The sequence below is a fragment of the Pleuronectes platessa genome, chromosome 18 (assembly GCF_947347685.1).
Source record: "Pleuronectes platessa chromosome 18, fPlePla1.1, whole genome shotgun sequence".
NCBI classification, from domain to species: domain Eukaryota; kingdom Metazoa; phylum Chordata; class Actinopteri; order Pleuronectiformes; family Pleuronectidae; genus Pleuronectes; species Pleuronectes platessa.
In genome coordinates this window covers 1,227,000-1,250,384 of record NC_070643.1, presented here as the reverse complement: position 1 = coordinate 1,250,384, position 23,385 = coordinate 1,227,000, and the positions used below count along the sequence as shown (strand labels likewise).

At 38.5% G+C, this 23,385-nt stretch overlaps 1 protein-coding gene across 5 annotated transcripts; it reads right to left on the bottom strand.

Annotated features, from left to right (window-relative positions):
• Positions 1-508: 508 nt before the first annotated feature.
• Positions 509-8,938, bottom strand: thap7 (THAP domain containing 7). Of its 5 annotated transcripts, none has more exons than XM_053446600.1 (6): positions 8,667-8,938; positions 6,914-7,021; positions 6,356-6,435; positions 2,843-2,980; positions 2,627-2,737; positions 509-2,022 (listed from the first exon to the last, which is right to left on the bottom strand). In XM_053446600.1, the coding sequence occupies exons 3-6, from the start codon at positions 6,433-6,435 to the stop codon at positions 654-656; spliced, it is 1,698 nt and encodes a 565-aa protein (XP_053302575.1). In that variant the 5' UTR covers positions 6,914-7,021; positions 8,667-8,938; the 3' UTR covers positions 509-653. The 5 variants fall into 5 exon arrangements, with proteins under 5 accessions (XP_053302575.1, XP_053302573.1, XP_053302574.1 ...); XM_053446598.1 differs by having other exon boundaries at positions 6,884-7,021; positions 8,667-8,937; XM_053446599.1 differs by having other exon boundaries at positions 6,884-7,021; positions 8,615-8,674.
• Between the last annotated feature and the right edge of the window lie 14,447 nt (positions 8,939-23,385).

Below are 23,385 nucleotides of genomic sequence, written 5' to 3'. Positions count from 1 at the left end.
TAATCCAATGTGAGAGCTGTTTCCACAGGAGAGGAGCCTGGTTGCTGAGCGGTACCAAGCTGTTGTAAATGGGCATGTTCTGCTTAAATAGTCAAGCATCACTGGATTTCAAATGAACAGGTGAACATCTCTTTGTGGCACAGCTTCAGAGTTCTGCAGCCTTCTCTTTACCTGATGCAGCTCAATTACCACAGGTCACTTCTGCTGTTTCAGATAGAAAGCTGCAACCGGCATTACCAAAGGTAAACAGCACATTCCAAATACGCATGTTCACAATGGGCACTGCACTGGTTACAGGAAAATAAAGGAAGGGAAAAGCAGGTGCTAAAGCTGTTCACTTGTTATGTGTTAAAATTGTTAGAAAATTGGTTGAGATTGTTGATAAAAAAGAGTTTACAGATGGAAGAAAAAGGAAACTTGATTATTTTTGAAAGCACATCTTAGAAAAAATGTGTATTTCCTGAATAAATAAAAAATAGGTTATATAAAAATGTGTTGCTGCACAAGGTGTGGTGTCATATATTTAATCTTAATATAAATTAGGTTTACACCTCATTCAACATGTTCGACTCTGCTAGCAGAAAAGACAAGCACAGGTCATTTAATTATCTACTCTGTAATTACAAATTTTAGTTTTCATTCAGAACATGCTGTCAATTTATAAACTCGCTGCTCAGCTGAAGATGAAATCCCTCCAGGTGTTCTTTAAGTTTCTCCCTCACATCTTCTCTCCTTTCTAACATTGCACTGTTGATAACAGAATGCTGGTCACTGTGTTCATAGTAACAGGCTGTTTCAACTCTTCCCACACCTTCACTGTTCCTTGTCGTGTATCCTAAGTATCTTTTAAGATCCAGTTCTGACACCAATATAGTCTTTGCTTCCTCAGCGACCCCTTCTGTCGTGAGAAAGCTTTGTAGTCTCTCTTTAGCAGGAGCAGGGACCACAATGACCTGGCCCTCAGTACTGTCCGGAATAAAAAACAGCTGATGCTGCAGGTCCACAGCTTCTGAATTCCCTTCATATGCATCAGACATGAAGAGCTTCTGCTGAGAGTGTAGAAACTGTGAACTCTGATGGTGAGTAGCAGGCACAGACACACAAGCAGGGATTACATGTTGAAGGCGTGGAGTTTGGACCAGGACTTGGGAATGTGCAATACCTGGATCATTAGTTTCTACCGTTTTTTCAAGTGGTCTTTCCGGCCTAAATTTCTGTATGCCTTTGGCATTTTCGGCTCTGACACATATACTGGTTTTAACACTTCTTTGAATCCTCTCTGAGTCTTCATACAATGTGGACTCGACATCTTTCTCAGTCTTTGAAAGTGTGAATGCTACCTGACCACCAACCTGAACCTGCCCTCTCCCACAGTAAAAACAGTATCCCTTCTCTTCCTCAGACCAGCTGTTAGTGTCTGGAAGAAAATGACGGCCACACTCCATGGGATCGACACATTTGTCCTCAAACAACCCTGTTTCCTCTGATTTAGCATCAGTCTCGCTCTCACCTTCGTTACAACATTCTTTCTCTCGTCTCTTCTTTCCCCCTACTGTCCCCTTCTGTTTACTACCATCTTGTGAAACCAGTATTGGGTTCTTCATCCGTCTATCCCGGAGCCTCAGCACAGTGCTCCGCAAACGGTTCTCCCTGCGCCTGGCTGCATGCAGCTGCCGCAATGCCTTCTCTAGGTAGTCAACAGCCTGGTCATACCGTCTCCTCCACAGCAGGGGGCAGTGCTGAGCGTAGCTGTGTTCTTTTGACAAGTAGAAGCCTGGAGGAGGGGGCAGGCGCCTCATGTAACGTGATGGGGAGATGGAACGAGACTCTGGTAGTGGTGAAAAAGCATGTTCTTGCTGTGAGAGGTCCTCCACCCCTGATGGCTCTTGGAGAGATGCAGGGTTCTTTTCATTAGTCTCCTCACATGCTTCTGTTGACCTCTGGACTGTGACTTTGTCTGAAGGAGGATACTGATCTGTGTCGTGCGGAGTGAGCTCCTGGTTACTTGAGCAGGGACTCTGCCTAGAGACAAAACAAAAGAGTTACTTTCCCATTGTCACAACTTACACCTGGGGGAAAAAAGCAAAGAGTAAACAAACAAAAAAATAAACCAGATCATTATATCTTCGGTGCCCTTATCAGCTCTACAGCTGATGCTGTACAGTACTGCACTTGTTATTGTTGTGTTTCTTCTGCACTGGGTCTTGTATGTTATACTCAACATAGTTAATTACTATTAGGTCAGCTACAGTACAACATTAGGGAACAGCAGTGACACATTTGCCCTGTCCTAATTCACCCCTTAGCCCAACCCCTTCGTTTTGCGTGTGAAAAAAACTTCCCTGCTCATGGCGTAACATTTTTAGAGCGGGTGAGTCTATGGACATGAACAAAGACAGAATGTTGGATTGTTGCTCTGTTTGGATAGGGACCCTACCAGCGAAGGGCATGTCATATCTGGGGCAAGGGCAAGGGATAGGATTTGGCACAGTGTTAACATGGGGCATAATTTTCAAGGCTCAGAATATTTTATATTCTCTGTTGAGTGAACACACAAGGATGGTATTCCCAGAATTAACTCTTGAGTAAAAATGAGAAAATGTCACTCTGTACAAACTATTTTTACCTGACAAGGATGTCTTCTTGTTTCTGCACTGCTCCTGCCCTTTTGCATTTTGTTTTTGAAGAGGAATCAAAAACTGTAGGAAGCGCATCTTCTTTTAGTCTTCGGACTCCACTGTGAGTGAAAAGACCAAACACATTTCAGGACACAAACTAAGATTAAGAGTTAAATGATTGATGGTTTCTATGATATCTTAATGTCCTGACTGAGTTTACAGACCTGCATCCGGTCAGCTCAAAGCTCTCTGGGCTGAAGTGTTTGGAACAGAAGTAGAAAAAGTCAGTCTGAGGATCCCAGGAGCCTGCACGGTGGGAGTTGGTGATCCAGAGGTTCCTCCGAGTGGCACCTTTTGGTAATCTGGCCGTTAAAAAACGAATTATTATTGATCATAATATAATATAATCTTAATCTTATCATTGCATTTGTCACTTTATTACTCAAGTTCATGTGAAATTGAGAGACATTTAAGATCAATATAGAAACTTCACACTGCAAGCATTGTAGTTTGAACAGTTGAGCATCTTCGTTGGTGATCTTGTTGGCAGAAAATAACCACAAGTCGAATCCCAAGTTTGAGAAAGAATTTAGTACGTTTGCTAGGTAGGCACCCAGCCAAGAGGACTCCAAAGACCAAATGCAGAATCCTTAATTAGTTAAAAGAAACCCTTGAGTAACAGCTTAAAGCTTAAAGGAATCATTGGAGCAGCAGTATTCAGGAGTTAACCGTATGCAAAACATTGAAAAGTCCTGCCATGGACAACACTTAGTAAGCCACTGTTCTCAAAAAAACTTTTGTACCCTGACACTCCACAATGCTGCATGGGAAACATTCATTGGACTGATAAAACTTAAGTACAACATTTTGGGGAAGAACACAAAACACTGTTTAGCATAAAAAGGCACTGCTTACAAACAGACACTCAAGAACGGTGGGTGAGAATCAGGACATAGGCCTGCTTTGCTGCCTTGGGCCTGACAGCTCATTAAGGGGAAAATTAATTCAACTTCATTTAAAGAGGACATATTATGAAAATTCCACCTTTGTAGTGCTTCTACACGTTAATTTGGGTATCTGGCATGTCTACCGTTTCTATGTCAGAAACGAATTTACGTCACAGTGTGTCTACATTGGCACCGCGCTGCGCCAAGGCTGCCTCACGGTGCTTCAGCCTCCGGTGTGACCGGCACAAAGTTTTAACATGGGAGTGGATGGGAGCCAGCTGTTATTTAAGGCTTGGCGCTGCGCTGAAGCGTCCGGTGTGAACCCGGCGTTAGTAAAAACACACAAGGCGTTGCTTAGCATACGTCACATTCTACGTTGCTCTGATTGGTTGTAGGTCTATCCAATTGAGCGAAGAAGAATTTTACTTCCTGGTCAGTTGAAACACGCCCCATAATCACAGCCCAATGGAGCGGTCTCAGACTCACATTCTGACTAGAATTGTGAGTCTGACAACGTCAGGCTAGGGATATGTGGCACCCCAACCGGGAAGCATCGGACTGGGAGGTGGGGGGAGAGATCCCATTTCGGGTCCGTTGTGGAGGAACAATGCTCTCGGAGGCTAACCCGAGTCGTAGCTTCTGTGTGTGTGTGTGTCGCCCCGGTTGAAGCAGCAGGTATAAATAGAAAACAGCTGTTTGTGGGGAGCTTTGTTAGAAAATACACTCAAAACAGGTCAATCTGAGGAGGGCTGCTTTAGACAGGGAAATAAGGGTGCTGTTGTAAATGATCCTTGTGGTATTTTGACCAAATTTTTTTACAGACATTTCATTTAGACCTCAAGGAACCATTTCAACTTGCGGTAAAATGGGCATAATATGTCCCCTTTAAGTTTATTAAGGCATGCTACAGGATAATGTCAGGGTGGTTGTCCCTGTCCCCAAACTGAAGCCTAATAGTGATTGGGTGATGCAGCAGGAAAATGACTGTAAAATCGTGGTAAAGCAGATAGAGAATGGCAAAAAAAATTAAAAAATCAGCCTTCTGTGATGGTATAGCTAGGGCTCTGACCATAACTCAATAGAGAGTGGAATAACTTCAAGTGAGTCATTCCCACCAGACATCCTCATAGGGCTGAGCAAAAGTTTGGTACAGAAGAATGGTCAAAAATTCCACCTGAACATTGTGCAGGTCTGATCTGCAGCTACCAGATCACCTGCGTGAGGTTATTGCTGCCAAAGGGGGTTCCAACAGCTATTAAATCCAAGGGTTCATTTCAGATTAGTTTATTGTTTAACTGTAAAATATCAAGCCTCACTTACATTTCTTTGTCATAAAGGTTTGATTATAAAATCTTAAAGGGATAGTTCACCCAGAAATGAAAATTCACTTATTTATTCGACCCTATGTCGATGGGGGATGGGTGAGGTGTTTGAGTCCACAAAACACTTCTGGAGTTTCAGGGGTAAACAGTGTAACTGATTAGTGACCTCAAAGTCTAAAAGTCCGCCAGAAGTGTCTGAGTTAGCTTAGCATTTCTGACGGTCCCTTAAGGCACCTCGTCGGAAGATATCAGCGGACATTTAGGAAAAAATATGGTGTAAATTACCTTGTTTCGAGTCGACTATGAATGTCGGGGCTTGAAGTTATGTATTTTCTGTGGTTTTATTCCGTCTGAAGGACTCACCATTGATTTCAATTGTATTGTTTTGCTTTGCTTTCCATGGGAGCATGTCCGTTGTGCACGAGCATTTGAAGAGGAGGCACGTTGGACATCGTAACATAGACGATGCAGACTTGTTTCGGTAAGATAGCCTGTTATCGAGCCTGATACATAAACTGAGTTGTCTTGGCAACTCCCTCAATGCCTGTGTGCAGGATTCTAGAATCCATTACAAAATATGGTTTGAATGTTGATTTTTTTTCAACGAGTTTCGTTGAAAAAACGAGTTTCAACGAGTTTAAAAGCGTTATCCTATTGCCTGACAAACGTCTTTTTTAATCACAATTATGCAATCCGAAGAAGATTGGAGTTTTGTTTGTTGCTACTTTCCCTGTCCTTTTGTTTACAGAAAAAATGGATACCTGATTTTGAATTAATTTTTTGTATCTGCACTTTGCCGGTTCTTGGTTCACAGGAAAAAGGGAAACCTGGATTAACATTTTTTTTTAATTACAAGTTTGCCTAAATGGACAAAAACTTAATTTGTCCTTATTTTTGTATCAATAGTAGCCGAATATGCAGCAAAGTTTATTGAAAGACATTTTTGGATGAAGTATCGATCTTTATTGTCTTTATTTTCATTCATCACAAGCCGCAAACATTACATTGCATGTCATTTAGCTGACGCTTTTGTCCAAAGCGACTTACATTTTTAGTACACTCAACATTTATGAGGGGCCATTTAGAGGTTCAGTATCTTGCCAAGGACACTTGGGCATGCAGATGGGAAAGAGTGGGATTCGAACCGGCAACCTTCTTGTTGCAGAACACCCGCTCTATCCCCTAGGCCACGCTCTCCCCAAACAAGCAAAATTTAAAAGCTAAATAACAGCCATTGAGTATTTGTGTGATTCATAATCCGATTAGTAGATTAATCTTTTCAATAATCGATAGATTAATCGACTATCAGGATGGTTGTTAGTTGTAGCCCTACTTACGACCTGCAACTGCATGCTCCATCACCCCTCAGCTGAATCCTCCAGAGGCTGCGTTGTGTATGTGTGAAAGAAAACCTCTGTAGAAGGTCTCCTTACTCCCTGATGTTTTACAAAATGTGGAAAATTCTCACCTGTGAAAGGTGATCCCAGCATTACGAGTTTCACGGTTGTCCCGGGATTTGCAGCCACCTGCTGAACAATGTCTTGGCATCTGTAAGTGACAGTGTAGAGTGGAAAGGATGTGACTTTGCATTTTGATGTTATTTGACATGTAGTTGATTACAAATATAAGAATAATTCAGTCTGAATGTTTGTGGTTCTTTGATAAGAGCGTCTAATATTTCTGCCTGCTCCAGTTAGTAAATTGAGTGGGCCGAACATTAGAATCACGTCTTACAATAATGTAGTCCAGTTCAATATCACAGCAAACTACAGCCTAAATGGGTCATTATATGTCAAATTGTCACACCTTTGGGCCACAAAGATCTGAAATTCACCATTCTGATTTGGTTATAAATGAAACCTATGACCCTGCTGTGGATATCATAGGATTTTGTTTGCAGCACATCGTCAATGGCATTGACTCTTATCACCACAAACTCTTATGGCATTTTCGTCTGTGTACTGAGCATAATTACTTTCTCAAATGAATGCAATACCTTTCTATATATTCACAAATGTGTCACCACCTGATGGAGTCGTTGGCTTGTTCATTGATTTGTGTGGTAAGAGGTAGGTTAGAGATGGACTTGGTCTGACTGCGGCTGACTTGATCCGTCGACGTGATCTGCCAGTGGCTGCAGTTAAAAAGAGAGTCATTAATTCGGACACTTTCTACTTCTTATGGCATGTCAAGGGATCCAACAATGAAGACTGATCAAACCTTTTCTCAGTTATAATCACTTGTAAACAACAGGTTCATAGGGGAAAAGACAAGAGAAGAGGGAGCACCGATACCGAACACAAAGCAGTAAAATAAAGACACAAAACATAATTTTCAGATTTTTTCACAGCAGTTATCTTCTAAAGCAGAGGAAACAACCAGCTGGAAGGTTTTGTGTAAATACAGACATGAGTTTAGCCCAGTGCAGCTTGTCTGCTCTAAGAGACAGAGACTATGGCAGTGACAGACAGACATCCGGTGACACAGACAGCTCCCTCAAACAGAGGCACAGCCAGAATTAACTTTACAATATCATCTTGACAAATCACTTTCACTGTGACTACCAAGGATTTTTGTTCAAGATATATCATTCAAACTAGTCAAAACACTTCTTTCAAGATCTGCAATTACATACTAAGATTCAAACTACTTTTGTCATTCATGTGTGTGTATAATTTCTCATTACATATATCTGCAATTCAGTTGAATTATATTATTAAATCATATTATATTATATTATTTAACTCCAGTTTCAGATATCTCCAATTTATTGTGACAAGTCTTATGAAATGACCTAACTTAAAGTTACCTAAAATTGTGTTTGAACTAGTCAGTGTGGTGCTTCAGATATCATGAACTTGAATTAGGACATCTTGAATCTGGCTTATGACTAGTCAGAATAACGTTTTTAGATGTCTGAATCTGGAATTACCATAACTAAGTTGCAGATGTCTGTTATACATTTAGAAACAGCATTGTGCAAGAAGTTGCCCTTGAATAAACAGCTGGGAAGGGTAAAATTTTGCTTTTGTCTTTTTATCTTATGAATTATGGATATCTATCTTTCAGTAATATATGCCACTTGATTTAGAGCATTCATAAAAAAAAAGTACTTTCATAACAAAACCTGTCTCTTTTTTCGACATGAAAATGTATCCTTGTTTATGAATTATATTTATTTCCTCAAAGAGTAGCAATGTGAATGCTATAATGTATCTTAATGTATAATGTCATTTCAATTTAAAAAAGAAAAGCGAGAAAAATAAATCTAAATGGTCAGAACACAACCTATAAGCGCATTTCTTATTTTACACCAACAAAGTCCTGAATTCAACTGTCTTTAGAGCTGAAAATGTAAACTAAAGTGTACAGTGACCATGTTTAAATACAGTAACTGGAAAAAGTCAGACATATTTTCGAGTTACCAGCCTCCACAAGGCCCTGCATACATTAGTGTGCTGCGCACAGCTGCATACAGTGGAACCCAACCGAAGTCACGATTGAAAAAAAATGTATTTGCGTCCTGAAAGTCGGAGGAGAGCGGCTCAGAAACAGGCTGTCCCCATAGTTTTTATACAAGCTGAGCCTCGTCACGTATGAAACTTAGCAGCTCTCGCGGGACGGGACCACAGGCAACGTTAACATAAACTAAACCCTACGGCGTCCTGCGCAAAGGACACCATAAAGTAACTGATGATATTATATATACATAAATTAAAAGTAATACCCTGCACAGCAAAGATCGACCTCACGAAGATGGCAGATCTATCCTCACCTACCTTTACCCCCTTTCCTGTTCCTCCTCGTCTTTATTCCTCTTCTTCCTCTAATGGCGAATTGCAGCGGGCGGGTGAATAGAGCCACCAGCTGCAGCGTAAGACTGCTACAATTGTCTGTAAAAATTGTTAAAAATCCATGTGTTGAAACCTTTTCTCTTAAATTTTTTATGTACACGTTCACAGGCTCAATTTGACTCGTACTGCGGTCGAACAGATTATTTTGCCTCTAAAGATTTTGAGTGAGATGACCCGGAAGTATTTCAGCGGAAGCCATAAAAAAGCTGCTCAAATTCTTTACAAAAACTTTATTGAAAAAGATTAAATAACAAACATCATTGCGTATACATTATGAAATCAAGCGTTATGTTGATACAATTGCAGCACATACACACAAAGACTGTCAGGTACTAGGGGTGCATCTCACCACTTAAGGAAATAAAAGTCTGTTAATAATTGCCAAACACATAGTAAATTCAAAGTGCCCTCTTATTCCTAATTCCTGTAAATGTGATGCCATTTTGATATAGTTCTTGATAGAAAAGTCCGTGTCACATTTTGGTTTGGAGTGCATCCATATCTTCTTGTGAAAGTAGAATTTCCCCAATAATAAAATCAATTCTGCAAAGAATATTATATCTTACCATCTCATTACTGTCGAAACATAGACACATTTATTTTTCCTGTAGAACCTGAAAATTAATTGTTTCTTCAGTTTTACGACAAAACATAATTGTGTACATATAGTGTATTAATTGTGTTTCATATACAAGTTCAAAGAGGGTGCAATAATATTTTATATTAATTATAAATATCTGTAATTACTTTTGCGGGGTATATTTGATGTAACATTTTGAAAGTAGCATACTGAGGCTTTTAAGCCACCCCGTTAAAGTCTTCTCCAGAGTCTTGGAATGGAGGCTCCAATCGATTGTCAAACCTCTGTAACAGCAGGAGCAATGCAGATTTCTTCCTATCTGTGGATATGTGAACCAACATTATACCCTCACTGAGATGCTATGGGAGTCATGGGAATATGACCACCCAGTCTGTGTATTTGGAAATGGCTTGTAATCATGTTCCTTGGGGAATCCTGTAGGTAAGTTTCATCTAGGTGCGCCTTTCGGCACCTCAATAATACACCTATTACAGTCCTGCTCACCATTATTGGCACCCAAGAAGTTTAAGTACATAAAGTGGAATATCTCTATAGAAATTAATCAAGTGAAACACCTTTTTCTATAGAAAATTTGTGTTTGATACTAAAGAGCAAATGATAAACAACAATTTAAAACAATAAAGTATGTGGGGGGGAGATAGAAAAACTTAAAGCTGGCTGTGTCACTTATATTGGCACCCTTTGCTGTAAATCAGTATGGAAACACATTATGACTCACCTGTGGTATATCACAAATGAGAATCACCAATAAAAAATATTGATAATCCTTAATAAATAAAACATTAATAAAAATAAGCCCCCACTGAACAAAAACAAAAATTTCTCATAAAAAATTTGGCTCAGGATATATGTTACCACGGCAAACAGGATGGGAGATTTTAGCTTTGTCTTAAATCAATCAAATTTCAATCAAATTTTATTTGTATAGCCCATATTCACAAATTACAATTCATCTCATAGGGCTTTAACAGGGTGTGACATCCTCTGTCCTTAACCCTCAGCAAGAGTAAGGAAAAACTACTAAAAACACTTTTAACAGGGTAAAAATATGTAGAAACCTCAGAGAGAGCCACATGTGAGGGATCCCTCTTAAATGAGGTTAGTATTCCAGCGTTTCCACTAGGAGTGTTTGTGTGTGTGTGTGTGATCGTGTCTGTCACACAAACAGACAATCATATATTGGATCTTGAAACGGGATCGTTCCGGTCACTTTAACCCTGATAACCTGGCTGTGTTGGACACATTACGTCTCCTGGTTTGTGTGGCAGATGAAAAGCATGCAATAGACATGCGCGTAACGGCTGTGATGACATCCGAATCCGCATGTATACTTGACTCATCCGCCCATCACCAGCCCCAAGGATTTTTTTCTTCCAATTTTGAATATTTTTATCTTGTATGTGAATACATGATTTCGGTAGAAACAGTGAAAGACACGGGAAAAGAAATAGGAGTTTGTGCAGGATGTTCAATGTAAGGGAACTAATTCTGCCCATCAGAGAGAGTGAGGGGGAGCAAATTCCAGTGATTCAAGGCAGATCAATTTCCATAACCTTAAGGCTGTAAGGATGCGTAAAATATAATTTATTCATTGAATTGGGTCTGTTACATAAAGTAAGAGATCATTGGCTTAAAGAGAAACTCAATGTTCCATCCAGCTCTATGCCAAAATTGTAGAGAGCAGGTGGACCAAAATGCAGGAGTGAGGCAGGAGGCAGGTTCAATTAAAACAATTTAAAAATGAGGCGCAGGCCCGGCAGGAAACAAAACAGGCAAACTGAAACTGTCCAGGGAAAAACAAGGTAGGATAAGGGACTTGAGATGATGGAGACAAAACAGGCAGATACAAAAAAGACCGCAACTAAACAGACGAGTAAACAAAGACAGAGGACTCGACTTAAATACAAACTTTAGAGACAGGTGGCCCAGGACAAATAGGTGAAACAAATCAAGGCAACAAAAACTGGAGGGAAACACACAAATCTAGGAAGTAAATAGAACAGAAAAAAAAACAATAAACAGAACTTCACTGTGGTGCCCTCTGGGAGGCACTACAGGTCTTTACAAACCCGCACTTCCAGGTTCAAGAAAAGTTTCTATCCAAGTAGAATTAGAGAACAAAATTCTGCTCAAAATTCCACAACGCTGTGAAATAATCAAGTATGTGCATAACTGTGCAATTGGATTTTAAATCTTGACTAAATCGCTTTAAACGCATATTTGGTTACGCCTCAAATGTGTTTTTCTTCTCCCTGATATTCTTGTTGTGCTCTGTTATATAAACAGCAAGAATATATTTTAACAATCCACTATTTGCACTCCAATCTTTTTACATTGGTTGCTTTGCAAATTGTTACGCTTAAATGTGGAGGTTTTGGATTTGCACAGCATATGCCTACGTTCATATACAATTAGAATAATATGGTTGGTAATATATATATAGATAATTATAGTCCTGTGTGTGGATCATATAGTTGTGATTAAAGGTGTGGGTGGGCGCACACATTTTTCCGTTTTCAAATTGGGCGGCGACATTCTTAAGTTTAACAACCTTTCTCCTTTAACAACCAAAATTTGGAGGAGAGGAGAGATGTGTGGGAAAAAGCGGAGAGAAGAGAGGGGTAGGAGAGGGGGAGAGAGAGACCAGGAACAGTTGTGTACCATCAGGTTTCAGCTCTGACAGAGTTGTTATAATGAAAACAATAAGAGTGATAATTATGGATGTTAAGATGTTATTAATGATAGCAGCAACAATTCATATAATAATAATATCAATTTTATTATTATAAATTATTATAATTATTAATAATAATAATAATGTGATAACAATATAAATATTTGTCTGGATCCTGCATCAAGCCCTTACCATAGGCTTTATCAAAAAGGAACGTTTTAAGTTTAACCTTAAATGTAGGGATGGTGTCTGCCTCCCGAACCCAGACTGGGGGCTGGTTCCACAGGAGAGGAGCCTGCTAGCTGAAGGCTCTACCTCCAATTCTACTCTTATAGATTCTAGGAATGACAAGAGAGCCTGTGTTTGGGTGCAAAGTGCTTTTAAGGGACAATACAATGCTATGAGCTCTTTAATATATGAAGGGGCTGGATTTTCAAGGGCTTCATATGTGAGGAGCAGGATCTTGAATTGTATTCTGATTTTACAGGGAGCCAATGTAGAGAAGCTAAGACAGGAGTGATATGATCTCTCCTTCTAGTTCCTGTCAGCACTCATGCAGCATTTTATACCAACTGGAGGCTTTTAACAGACTTACTGCGACATCCTGATCATTGAGAATTACAGTAACCCAGCCTAGAGTTAAAAAATGCATGGACTAGTTTCTCAGCATCCTTCTGTCAATCAATTTTTTATTATATTGCACAGGTGGAAGAAGAGTGTAACCTTTATTGCGACGCTTGAGACAGAAATGTGACAGTCAACATGCCGTTGCATATTTCAAAGAGATGTTTTAGGCCCCTGTTGTGCAATAATGGTTAAAAAGTGATACCATTGAATGTTGTGCCCTTAGGCATTCAATAAATTTAGTTATCAAAATAAAATATAAAACAATAATCTTTAAAATATTAATATTAAATCATAACTTTAATTGGTTAAAGTTATCTCGGGGCACCACCCTTCAAAGGAAGGGAAAAGATAGCCTATTTATTGATTAAGATCAGTCTCATTTAGATCTAGTTCAATTAGAAATCTCAATATTTACTATTAAAGATATATAATGAACAGTGAAGGTCATGGAGATCTTGACAGTGTAAAGGTTGGCAAAATTCACTTATGCAACATTAATGAAAGAACACTGGTGAAAGAAAACATTTATTATGAGTATAATAAAGTATAAAAACACAAATTACTAACAATGGACTAGCTAAACAAAGATATGTATGTGAGTGTGGGTGTCTATGTAAATCAAGGTGTTCTTAAAATGGTGGCTTGCCACGGTTCACAACTTGATTAGCATGCTTTCAAAATGGTCGCTAAGCCCCCCTAAAGTTAACAGCCCCCCCCCCTCTTCTTCTGAGGGGGGGGGGGGGGGGGGAGGAGATAAGTAGGTGAAGTGTTATACGTGTGTCTGTGTAGATGTTACTCAGATAATGAGAGAGTCAGAAGAGAGAAAGCCTGTGGCAAGCCTAACTAGCATTAACTTTCATTCAACTTATAACTACAATATCACAGCATATATCAAACTTATAAACACCACACAGAATCCAACTAACAGTCTTGCTTAGTCATGTATCATTATTAAGCCCAGTTTATGTGACCAATCCGAGGAAAAGGGAGAAAGAAGTTGTAGTTCAGTTTGCAGTTCTGTGAAGCCTTCTGGTTGGTTGTAAGGTTCTGCATTCGCGGTTCTGTTCAGCTGTGGGGCTCTTGCTTGTTGAATCTTACCGGCCGGACATCGAGTCGCTGCTAGGAGTTTGGAAAAGCTTGATTTGAGAGGAGGTTTCCTTGAGAAGATGAGCTGGAAGCTAGACCTTTGCGATCCTCACGTAGATGGGAAGAGAAGATGTGCTGGAGAAGCCAGGCCCCCCCCCCTCAACGATGCAGGAGAAAAGGGCTGGCCGCCTGCTGTCCTTCTGGAAGGTTAATGGAAAAAGAGTGAGGAGGGGCAGAAGTCCCCTTATATTGGCCCGGTGACCTCACAGGTCATGGGCCAGAGTGACCAATTGGAGTTGACCCAGGTGGCTTTTTCACACCTCTGGGTGAAACTGTCCGGAACAAAAGGACCTGCTGCATCCTGGCAACTGAGTTCCTTGGCTTTCTCAAGAACAAAGACCATGCTTGTTTCCAGGCTTTGTCTACATGTAGGCCGAAAAGGAGGCCTGTGGTTTAACAGAAATACTTTCCCAACACCCCCGTCTTTATCCACACTGTAAAAAAGAACAAGCTGGTTCAACATTAAATAATTTGCAACCTGATTGCCTTAAAATTTCGAGTTAGACAAGCTAAAAAATGTCAGTTCCTTAAACTTAGAACAAATAATTGGGATAGCAAAAATTATACTGACAAAACAGTCCCACCAACTCTATACTTTAGGTTTAATCCACAATGCTTTTAGTGAACAAATAATTTCCAGTTGTACAAACCTTAATCCTAGTAAAGACAACATAGAATAATGAATAAAAACCGACAAACTTGTATTAATATCTTGAGTTGTACAAATAATAATAATAATAATTACAATAATTATAATTATACATTTATTTATACAGCCCGTTTCCTACATAAAATGCAGCACAAAGTGCTTAACATTAAAATCAACAAAATCAAAGACATTAAATAAGAGATCAATAAGAATATGTTAGCAATAAAACAAAGACTTATAAATACAAATGTAAGAATAGAAATATAACAATAAATACAATTAATTAAAAGCAAGATTGTAGAAATAGGTCTTGGACTGTTTCTTAAAACTATCAACAGAAGAAGCTTGTTTGATGTGTAGCAGGAGTTCCAAACCTTTGGTGCATATCGAGAGTTGTTGTTGGGATACTGAGCAAGCTCCCGGTAGACAACATGAGGGAATGGTTTGTAACATATTCCGATAAATAGTCAGAGATGTATGACAGTGCTATACCTTTAAAACGCAGGCTGCTGAATTTTGTAGTCGATCAATGGATTTTTTCGATAATCCTGAAAATAGCGCATTACAGTAGTCCAGGCAAGAAAGTATAAAAGCATGAGTCATCTTTTTGGCATCTTCCAGATTGATTCTTAATCTTGCAAGGTTTCTTAAATTATAAAACGCAATCTTTGGGACCTTGTTCGTGTGTATATTAAAATCTAGTTCTGAGTCAAGTCTAACAAACGGTGCTGTGTCCATTTCTGAAACCAGACTGAAATAGTTCGTATATGGGTCATTGACGTATAAGGATTTACAGGCCAATTTTAAAATACTAAAATTATTATTATTATTTGATTTTAGTGTTTTTTCATATAGATGAATTGGCAGTGGCCTTAAAAAATGTAATGTGGTGCGACCGTTATTTATCTTAAAATGAATAAATTCCTTTAATATGCTTAATTTTTTTTTTTACAATTTCTCAATTAATATAAAGTCATTGGTAACAAAGTAGTTGCATTTCTTTAGTTATTGTAAAAAATGATTTTATATTTTTGTTCTTTAATGTCAATGTCACCGCTTATTAAATGTAGTTAACAGACTTATTTTTCTGGTAAAGTGCATAAAATTTATTTAAAAAATCAAAAATACCATTCATTTAAGCATACTTTATCAGTAATTAATATTTCAACCACAGAAATTTTATGATATGAAAACCTCCTATCGTTTACAAAGGTCAATAAACAATAAATTCCATAAAAAATTTGACTTGAACCAGATTTTATTCAAATTTCATAGAATTTTCATGAAGACAAAAATTTCCTGTCTCTGTAAGCTCTGGATGCAGCCCTCCAGTTCTCTTCCTGATTCGTTTTTCTCTTTCTCTGTCAACTCACTTGACTTGGCATATGGAATCTCTCCCTGCTGTTTACTTCTCTCAAAAATATGTTATGTCATACCATTACTCAACAAGTTATTTAGGACTAATGATATATGAACATTTTAATGCATTAATATGCATTTCGTCCAGTAATGAAAAACACATAAGAGCAATATGTACTTCATGTTGCTTCATTTGTAGTTTTCCTTTTTAAAATGTTTTAACATACCTTTCCCTTCTCTGAGCAAGGATCTCCGCTCATGCTACAGGGTCAGAATGAACCTGATGCATATTTTGCCTGGACGTGGCGTCTGTTAAAATAAATTTAAACAGTTATAAATAAATAAACATAAATAAATAATAAATTAATAATAAATTAATAATAACCTAGATAAAATTACATGTTACATGTTTGGGGTGGTATTTATTCATGATATTGTACAAACATTTGACATAAACCGTTGTTTTCTGAAATATTTGAAAAAAATACACTAATTGCATAGAAATATTTTCCAAATAATACTAAAATAAAGTACTTTATATAAATCATTAATTAAATTAAAAAAAGCCCCAAAACTCCCAATCTAGGATATATATATCTATCATATAAAACACTCTGCAATGGTCGCAGCAAATGATATCTTTCTAGGTCAGCAGCAAGGTTACCATGAAATTAGAATTCATCGGTTTTTTTTAGGTCATCCCACATCATATCCAAATGTGGCAACTACCTACTAGCTATGAAAAAGTGAGTTTTTGGCAAAATGGTTTATGATGCAACTTCCTGTCTTTGAATGGATTTCAACAGAAAAGTCCCAAATTGGTCATTTGTTGATGGTCGCATCACATGATATTTCAGAAAATGGACATCATCGGACAAAGTTTGTTTGTATAAGATAATGGAAATATAAATGCAATTGCTTTGATATTTTGTACATGATTACAAAAGACTTTGGAAATCATGCCAAATATGGCAGAAAATTAATTTGAATAGATTTTGAGTAATTTCAAAGAAGTTTTTACAACAGCAGTCATGGCCGGACTGTTGCACCACATGATATTTTGACAAAACACGATACATTTAAATAACGAATGGTTTTTGGATACATATATGGGACCGATACTACATATATATGGTATTTCTTTATGTATTTAAACCTTTTTTTAACAGAAGACAATAGTCGGACAGATAATATAGGCGTCACGTCAATCACCCATATATGACTTATAAGTAGGAATTCTTCCAACTGATTAAATATGGACTTTTCTTGAGTTTTGCTAAGGAAACGCAGGTTGGAAATGGGTCTGTAGTTGTTAAGCATAAAGTAATAAGAATAGTTTTTTAAAGAAGGGGCTTTACCAGAGCTGTTTTAAGTGCATCTGGAAAGATACCTGCAATTTAAAAGGTCTAAAAGATCGAGAATAAAACAGTCTAAAACCTCTTTAAAAAGTTTAGTCGGTATTAGATCTAGTGAGCATGTGGAAGACTCCAGTTGTGCAATGATTTTAAGAAGCTCTGCTTATTGATTTTTTGAAAAGAATTTAGAGTTAGCTGCAAAGTGGTTTATTTTCATAAACATGAAAATAAAAGCTGGCTCAACTAAACATCTTGCTGAATTAATTAACTTACCCTTTAAGGCATCCAGTTAACTTTTTCAGGAATAGTTCATCTTAATTGCAAAGTGAAGTTCATTCATAAAGTGAACTGTGAACGTTCAGAATGCTATTTTATTTCATTTCAAAATTGTGCATAGCTGAGTATTGTGACAACATTTCATGTTTCAACACATTTTCTAGCTATTGATATTTATCTCATAAAACTATATGCAAAATAGTCTTGGAACTGTGTTCTTACAATAAAAGAACATCGGTCAAGGTATAAAAGCAGAAATGCTGAAATATAAAAGTTTAGTGCAAAACCTGTAGTGCTGTAGTTAAATGCACAAACTTTTAAGTAGAAGCTTATCTCTGAACATAGAATATACTACAACATTCTACACAAGAACAATTTGAGATCATCTGCATTGTGTTTTTACTGTGACTTTACAGGCCTTTTTCTTTTTATCATAGGCCTTGTGTTGCATGTTTAAACAATGTAATGTGGTGTGCTCAACCAGACTCTCTCCCTGGCACTGATCCAGGAACCCCATCCCAACTCTCTCACTCCTGCAGCGTACACTGATCACATCCCACTACCGCAGGTGTATTCACTAATTAAGCATGTACTGTCAGTATATGAAACTTTTTCTAACCTATGTTAGGCTACATATAGCTGTATTACTCTGATTGAACATTTACTCTGATTGAATATTTTAAGTACACCCCACATTTTAGTTGAACTAACTAAGGACAATGAGCTGAGACAGCTAAAACCTCAAATTATTTTTTACAGTGCATTGTACCTCCATGCCGAAACTTTGAAACAGCAAACAGGGGAAGCAATAAAAGACTTACACCATATCCAGTTAGCAACCTCTGTTTCTCATATGAAGAGCGGGAGGAGCCCCGGGTGTATGTTGGTCCTCATCACCTGCCGGCTGCTGAATTCTTTAAATAGGGTCAGTCCGGACAAAGCTCCTTTATCCTCTTTTTTCCTTGTTTGGGTGTTTTTGTAAAGAAATCAACGGATTTGCAGCAGTTCCACTTGTAGTCACCATATCTTTGCTGGTCAGCTCACACCGGAAGTGACTCAGTGACAGCAGATGTACCTAAGAGGGTCGACCGATCACAATGGATTTTCTGTGTAACGACAGGTGACAGTGAAAAACCTTTTCCACAGAGGCTTCCAGATTAATGAAAATAAAAGGACCTTGTAAAACCTTAGGGAAAATTGAAGCTTGGTTTGGAGTTGGAGGGAGAGAGCCATGTCCAATAATAAAGGGGCAAGTTGTCAAGACAGGTACTTCCTGTAATTGTAAAGATTTGTCCAAAACTTACTTCTTACCTGAATCCAGATTATTTTAACCAGTGGCCACCTTTTCAAGCCAAATGTCACTTTTCAATTCCAAACGTAACCCGAGCTACACCACCCAAATATCTTCCAAACAACCCTCCTAGGAGGATCATATTTATTATTTGAGCAATTTCTGTTAAAGGCTCAATGTACAAGAATAAATATACACTAACAAGGCATTTATGCAACTTTATCTATTCAATGCACAATATTCACACTTATATCAATTCATATTTATAGCATCTGTTAATCACAATATTAAGCTTCTCATTTCAACAATATGTTCTGCAGAGGGGCTGCTACTGCCAGCACAAGGTTTTTGCATAGGCTATGCCTTGAATATGGCCATAAGGTGATAAAGTGAGAAGGGGATTTGAAGCCAGATTATTGATCCACTTCATCATTAACATTAAACCCGAAAGCGTTATTTGTGCTCGCGCGACATCACTGCTCCAGAAGAACCTTCAAATGAAACAAATATCATAAATCGTTGTGACGACTGAACAATCGTTTCTTCCTTATCCTTCTGTCTGTGTGGCCATATTCAAGGCAAAGCCATACAAAAACATTGTGCTTGAAAATGATGATGACTAATCAGCTGATATAGATTCTATAGAGCTTCGTGTTGAACTGAGTGCAATTCTACACAGACCTACCCGACGGAACCAAACCATCCCATTACAAACACAAGTACTACAGATATGTGTGCTAGGTTTCTAAGGTGATTCACCGCTTAATGCCATGATTCATGGTAGAGACCCATTGGTCATCAGGATTCTTTAATATTCATGAATAAATTTGCATTGACCATTTATGGTAGGATGTGGGCATATAGAGGGAAGAGTATGAGGCAGATCCATGGACGCATGTTTAGTGTAATTTATACATGTAATTTATACATAAATCTAAAACTGCAATTTTTTTGCAGAAGCCATTTTCGCCTTTTGTATGAATTCTACGCACTGATCTGTAAATGAGGCTACTGGACTGGGAGAGATGCTCTCTGTCTATGCTGAGAATGGCAAGAATTAGTTTGTGATGTTTTTGTTTATTTTTTCTGGCCATATTTGTGCTATACAATATAATCTGTCCTCCTAATACAGCCTTTAAAGTTTATTAAAACAACGTGGGGGAAGTCGACTCTGTTCTAGTAAACTCAAGAGAAATACTCATCTTCTTTTAGATAAAATCACAGAACTCATTGTTTGCTGGCAGCCATGTGTTAAACCTCCATTGTTTCTTAGTACCGGGTACTAAATCAATAATAATAGTGTATTCAATTAATTTTAAACACAGAAAAAATCGAATCAAGAGAAAACTCAAACTAAAGGTTGCATTAAAACCTCTGAAATGTTTTATTTGGCTCACGAGTCCGGTAACGTTCCAACTAACCAGCCTAAGAAGACCCATTTGAATGCATTCAGGAAAAGTTTCCATTAATGGAAAAAATAAAAAAAAATATCCCCCTACATATACATGTCAAAACGCACAAACATTTGAAAAATGTTTTACTCAGATCTAACTGGCAAATTATATTCTAAGCCAGGGGTTCTCAAACTTTGCAAGCTGGGCCCCCCCAAAGCTGGTAAGGGGTAGTTGGGGCCCCCCCGCCTGCTGCAAGTGCAGGAAGGTATTACTAAGGAAGGAGTGAGTCTTTAAAAAGACTGTTTATAAAGCAATGAATATCTACATTATAGAGGAAACAAGAGCAATCGCACAAACTCTGCAGGGTGTCGTCTCAGTGAGGGTGAGCGCTGACCATGCCTGCAGTTACTTTTATACTCTAAAGCATATGAGCAACTCGCGTCTAAATGATAACACTCCTCTTTTGATTGGTGGATCAGGAACGAAACAGTATTTGATTTGTTTGTGTCAGTCCAGCCCCTAGCAGTTCACCACTGAGGGAGCTTTCACTAACCAGTGACAGGTGGTCGGTCTTTTTCATTTTTTTTTTTTTGTCTGTGACATTGCGCCCCCCCGGAGAGTGTCCCGCCCCCCACTTTGAGAACCACTGTTCTAAACTAACCATAGTGTAACACGACAAGTTGCAGGATTATGTTACACCAACCAGTTAACTATACAGTGGACTGTGCCTCCTGAGGTCCAGTACAAATGTCATATAAACATTTTAACAGTTTACATTACATTACACATTACAATAAGAGTCAAGAAGCTGGCAAAAATTTGACTAGGCCAGTCAAACCCTTATGATGTTTTGATTAAAAAGAGAGGAAGCTAAACTGGGTCATATACTTTTTATAAACCCAAACATGAACATATGATATAAATGTATGTAAATATGTGCACAATAATGTACCTGTACACATTTTCCTGTGAAGCTTTAAATCTCAACAGTAAGTGGCAGCACTAGGTGACATTATAACAAACTAAGAAATTGAGAAGCCGTTTTTTTAATAAGGCCTAGTGAGAACAGAATGTAGAAGGGCTATGCACAGTGGGTACGGAAAGTATTCAGACCCCTTTACATTGTTCACTCTTTGTTTCATTGCAGCCATTTGCTAAAATCAAAAAAGTTAATCTTATTTCTCATTAATGTACACTCAGCACCCCATCTTGACAGAAAAAAAACGAAATGTAGAAATTTTTGCAAATTTATTAAAAAAGACAAACTGAAATATCACATGGTCATAAGTATTCAGACCCTTTGCTGTGACATATTTAACTCACATGCTGTCCATTTCTTCTGATCCTCCTTGAGATGGTTCTACTCGTTCATTGGAGTCCAGCTGTGTTTAATTAAACTGATTGGACTTGATTAGGAAAGGCACACACCTGTCTATATAAGACCTTAGAGCTCACAGTGCATGTCAGAGCAAATGAGAATCATGAGGTCGAAAGAACTGCCCAAGGAGCTCAGAGACAGAATTGTGGCAAGGCACAGATCTGGCCAAGGTTACAAAATAATTTCTGCAGCACTCAAGGTTCCTAAGAGCACAGTGGCCTCCATAATCCTTAAATGGAAGAAGTTTGGGACGACCAGAACTCTTCCTAGACCTGGCCGTCCAGCCAAACTGAGCAATCGTGGGAGAAGAGCCTAGGTGAGAGAGGTAAAGAAGAACCCAAAGATCACTGTGGCTGAGCTCCAGAGATGCAGTAGGGAGATGGGAGAAAGTTCCACAAAGTCAACTATCACTGCAGCCCTCCACCAGTCGGGGCTTTATGGCAGAGTGGCCCGACGGAAGCCTCTCCTCAGTGCAAGACATATGAAAGCCTGCATAGAGTTTGCCAAAAAACACATGAATAACTCCCAGACTATGAGAAATAAGATTCTCTGGTCTGATGAGACCAAGATTTAACTTTTTGGCGTTAATTCTAAGCGGTATGTGTGGAGAAAACCAGGCACTGCTCATCACCTGCCCAATACAATCCCAACAGTGAAACATGGTGGTGGCTGCATCATGCTATGGGGGTGTTTTTCAGCTGCAGGGACAGGACGAATGGTTGCAATTGAAGGAAAGATGAATGCGGCCAAGTACAGAGATATCCTGGAAGAAAACCTCTTCCAGAGTGCTCTGGACCTCAGACTGGGCCGAAGGTTCACCTTCCAACAAGACAATGACCCTAAACACACAGCTAAAATAACAAAGGAGTGGCTTCGGAACAACTCTGTGACCATTCTTGACTGGCCCAGCCAGATCCCTGACCTAAACCCAATTGAGCATCTCTGGAGAGACCTGAAAATGGCTGTCCACCAACTTTCACCATCCAACCTGACAGAACTGGAGAGGATCTGTGAGAAGAATGGCAGAAGATCCCCAAATCCAGGTGTGAAAAACTTGTTGCATCATTCCCAAGAAGACTCATGGCTGTACTAGCTCAAAAGGGTGCTTCTACTCAATACTGAGAAAAGGGTCTGAATACTTATGACCATGTGATATTTCAGTTCTTCTTTTTTAATAAATTTGCAAAAATTTCTACATTTCTGTTTTTTTTCTGTCAAGATGGGGTGCAAATTAGCAAATGGCTGCAATGAAACAAAGAGTGAACAATGTAAAGGGGTCTGAATACTTTCCGTACCCACTGTATGTTAGAAAATAGGAGTGAGCTAAATACTCCTTGACAGCAAAAAGACTACTTTAAATATAAAAGCCTCAGATCCAAGTATTAACACTAAATAAAGGGTAAAGTTATAAAGCAACAAAGTTAAACCAAAGATATTATCTAACTATAGTGCAGAGGCTGCAAAGGGCCTGATCCTACATCCATTGCATTGTAAATTACAACTCAGGTAAATGTTTTTCAGACCAATCAATATATGATTCTGTACAGCTTACAGTAAGTATGGTGAGCATAGTGTTATATAGTATAGAGTTACCCTATTATGAATAATACATTAATATTAACCATATAAATTGATAGGTTACCCATTGAATACAGGAAGTTCAGATGTATTCTGAGATCCTTACAACAGAGACATGTGCTATGACATTTTGATGAACTACAAAATAACAAAAGCGCTTTTTAGATGGTTTCTGATGTAGTAAAGAGCAAATAATTGTCTGCACCAGGCATTCATAGAGAGCTGAACACTGTGTGTGTGTTTGTGTGTGTGTGTGTGTGTGTGTGTGTAGGTGTGTTTCTGTGTGTGTGTGTGTGTGTGTGAGGGGGCGGTGATG